This window comes from Quercus robur, chromosome 4 (genome assembly GCF_932294415.1).
Source record: "Quercus robur chromosome 4, dhQueRobu3.1, whole genome shotgun sequence".
Lineage (NCBI taxonomy): Eukaryota > Viridiplantae > Streptophyta > Magnoliopsida > Fagales > Fagaceae > Quercus > Quercus robur.
Window position 1 is genome coordinate 36,852,770 of NC_065537.1, and position 3,567 is coordinate 36,856,336.

At 33.6% G+C, this 3,567-nt stretch overlaps 1 protein-coding gene across 1 annotated transcript; it reads left to right on the forward strand.

Annotated features, from left to right (window-relative positions):
- The first annotated feature begins 665 nt into the window (after positions 1–665).
- Positions 666–1,916, forward strand: LOC126721812 (uncharacterized). Its single transcript, XM_050424881.1, has one exon. The coding sequence runs from the start codon at positions 666–668 to the stop codon at positions 1,914–1,916; it is 1,251 nt and encodes a 416-aa protein (XP_050280838.1).
- Positions 1,917–3,567: the final 1,651 nt, after the last annotated feature.

Below are 3,567 nucleotides of genomic sequence, written 5' to 3' on the forward strand. Positions count from 1 at the left end.
TCATTGTCTTCTATTGGTTTTGCAGGTAGGAATTTAGCATTTTGATATCTGGCTAATTTGGTAATACAACTACAAGACCGGGAAAGTCAGGTATTTACCAGTCTTTCTTTTATTCTGTACTGTTTATTGTATATTTATTGGTAATATGTTTGTAGAGAGAATTTGAAAATTTTATCAAATAATCATATCTTTATGTTTTTTTAATTCTGAAGTTAGTATGTGAATGCTATATTTTTCTTCAATTTTTCACCTTTCTATAACATCTAACTGTTAATTTGTAATATATGTTTTTGCTATATAGTTATATTTATGAATTAAAATTTTGTGAATGTTTTGCTTTTAGTTTATTCCCTAAGCATGGACTCTGCTTTCTATGCAAGATTGAGACGAAGATTAATTTTATCTGAAAAGAGAAATAGAAGGGGTATGATATTGACATATTAAAAAAATATTTTTCTTTAAAAAACTCATAATTAGTATGTAACCTAGGCCAAACAAGAACAAGAGATGACGAGCCATTTGAAAGGAGTATTCGACGTAGACAATATAGCATTAACGATGAAAGCAGAAAACAACATAAGTGTTACATTTTTTAGTTCTCCCAAAAAAGTTCTAAAATTAGGAAGAAAAAGTCAATTTTTGTTTTTGTTGTCATAGGAAAATTTATGGAACCATTGGATTTAGGACCTCCAACAATAGTATGTGAACATTGTGGAGCTCAACTTTGGTATGAAGAGAGAACTGTAAAGTCAAAAACGCCTACAAAACCGAAGTTTAGTTTGTGCTGTTCTGAAGGAAAAGTTGAACTCCCTTTATTGAAAGAACCTCCACCCTTTCTTGGAAACTTACTCAATATTAATAGTGATCAGAGATCAATAAACCTTCAACTAGGGATAAGAATCTACAACTCTCTCTTTGCTTTCACTTCTTTGGGGGGTAATGTTGATAGATCAGTGAATAATGGTTCCGGTCCATATGTGTTTCGTGTAAATGGTCAAACTCATCATAGAATTGGATCACTTCTTCCTGTCCATGGCCAAAAACCTAAGTATGCACAGCTTTATATTTATGAAACTGATAATGAAGTTAAAAATAGAATTGATGCAGTTATACGTGAAGATGATAGAAATTATGTGGATCTAGATATTGTTACCAGGTTGATGGAAATGTTAGACCAGTGCAACCAATTGGTTAAATGTTTTAGAATGGTCAGGGACAGATTTGATGAATCAGATATACATAATGTCAGAATTCGTTTAATACGAAGTCGCAATTCTGGTGAAAGGCAATATGACTTACCTGTAACATCTGAGATAGCTGCTCTTATTGTTGGAGATTTTAATATTGAAAGTTCTGATAGAGATATTATTGTTAAGAATCGAAGTTTAGGATTGCAACGTATAAATGGAACTCATCCAAGCTTTATGGCATTGCAATATCCATTACTTTTTCTGTATGGTGAGGATGGGTATATGCTTGGTATACCTTATAGGAATTTGAATGGGAGCAATTCTAGAAAAAGGGAATCAATAACAATGAGAGAATACTATGCTTATAGGCTTCAACAACGCTTTCATGAGGGCAAGACATTGTTGCTTGGTAGGAGTCTTTTTCGACAATTTATAGTGGATGCATACACTTCCATCGAAGAAGAAAGACTACAATGGGTTAGATTCAATAAAAAAAAATTGAGGTCAGAGCTGTACTATGGTTTGAAAGATGCCGTTCTTCGTGGTGATACAGATCCCATTAATGTAGGCAAACGAATAGTCCTACCATCCTCATTTATTGGAAGTCCAAGGTACATGGTTCAAAATTATCAAGATGCAATGGCGATACGTAGATGGGCAGGTTACCCAGATTTATTTCTTATATTTACTTGCAATCCAAAATGGCCAGAAATCATCATTCCTTAGAATTTATAAAAGGCCTGAAATATGAGGATCGGCCAGATATTGTAGCAAGGGTTTTTAAGATAAAATTAGATGAACTATTACATGATTTGAGGCATAAATCTCACTTTGGAAGAGTTATTGCTATTGTGTATACAATTGAATTCCAAAAAAGAGGACTCCCACATGCACATATTCTTCTATTCTTGGATCCAAAGGATAAGTGTCCAAGTCCAACAGACATTAATGGTATCATTATGGCCGAGATACCAGATCCAGATGAGGATCCTGTTGCTAATGAAGCTATAAAACAATTTATGATGCATGGGCCATGTGGATCTGCAAATCCGAAATCACCGTGCATGATGAATGGTAAATGTACAAAACATTTTCCAAAAAGATTTTATGAAGAAACAACAATTGATGAAGAAGACTTTCCAGTATATAGAAGGAGAAATGATGGAAAAACAATAGAGAAGAATGGAATTCTTTTGGATAACTGATATGTTGTACCTTATAATGTAGATCTTTTGGTGAAGTACCAATCCCATTTGAATGTAGAATGGTGTAATAGATCTCGATCGATCAAATATTTGTTTAAATATATAAACAAGGGATCAGATAGAGCAACAGTTGTTGTAGAAGAGAATTTGCCAAATATTGGGAGTGATGGACAAGAGACCGAAATTGTTGTTGATGAGACAAAAGCATACTTGGATTGTAGATATATTTCAGCTTCTGAATCATGTTGGAGAATATTTGAATTTCCAATTCAGTTTTGATATCCACCTGTTGAAAGATTAAATTTTCATTTGGAAGATGAACATCCCATCATTTATCCGGAAAATACAAGCTTGGATAATGTTTTAAATATACCTGGTATTGAAGAAACAAATTTTACAGAATGGATGAAAACAAATGAGGCTTTTGAAGATGCTCGAGAGTTGACTTATGCTGAATTTCCTACAAAATGGGTATGGCATAGTAATGATAAGCAATGGCAAAGAAGGAAATCTAAATATTGTATTGGAAGAGTGTATTACGCACATCCTTCAAGCGGCGAAAGGTTTTATTTGAGAATGTTGCTTAACATTGTCAAAGGTCCAAGAAACTTTAAAGAATTAAGGACTATAAACGATGTTACTTATCCAACTTATAAGGAAGCCTGTTATGCACTTGGACTTCTTGATGATGACAAAGAATGACATGATTCCCTAATTGAAGCTTTGAATTGGGCCAGTGGGCAACAATTGCGTCAACTATTTGTTACAATGATATTGTTCTGTGAGGTAGCTGATCCATTAAGTCTTTGGGAATCCAACTGGAAACTGATTACAGAAGATATACTAAATAGGCAAAGGCGTATCCTCCAATTTCAAGAACTAATTTTATCAGATGACCAATTGAGAAATTATGGATTGTATGAAATCGAACAAATCCTCCAACAATATGGAAGATCACTTAGAGATTATCCACAAATGCCCCAGCCAAATATGGATCTTATTCAGAATGGAAATAGACTTATTCAAGAAGAAATGTCGTATGATGTATCAAGTTTGAAAACAGAACATGAGATCCTAATTTCTGGCCTAAACAATGAACAGAGAATAATCTACAATTCTATAATGGAAGCTGTTGCTACTGAAAGAGGGGGAATGTTTTTTGTCTATGGACA

Excerpts from the sequence above, each read along its gene's own strand:
- LOC126721812 (XM_050424881.1), top strand. The coding sequence starts at position 666 with ATGGAACCATTGGATTTAGGACCTCCAACAATAGTATGTGAACATTGT.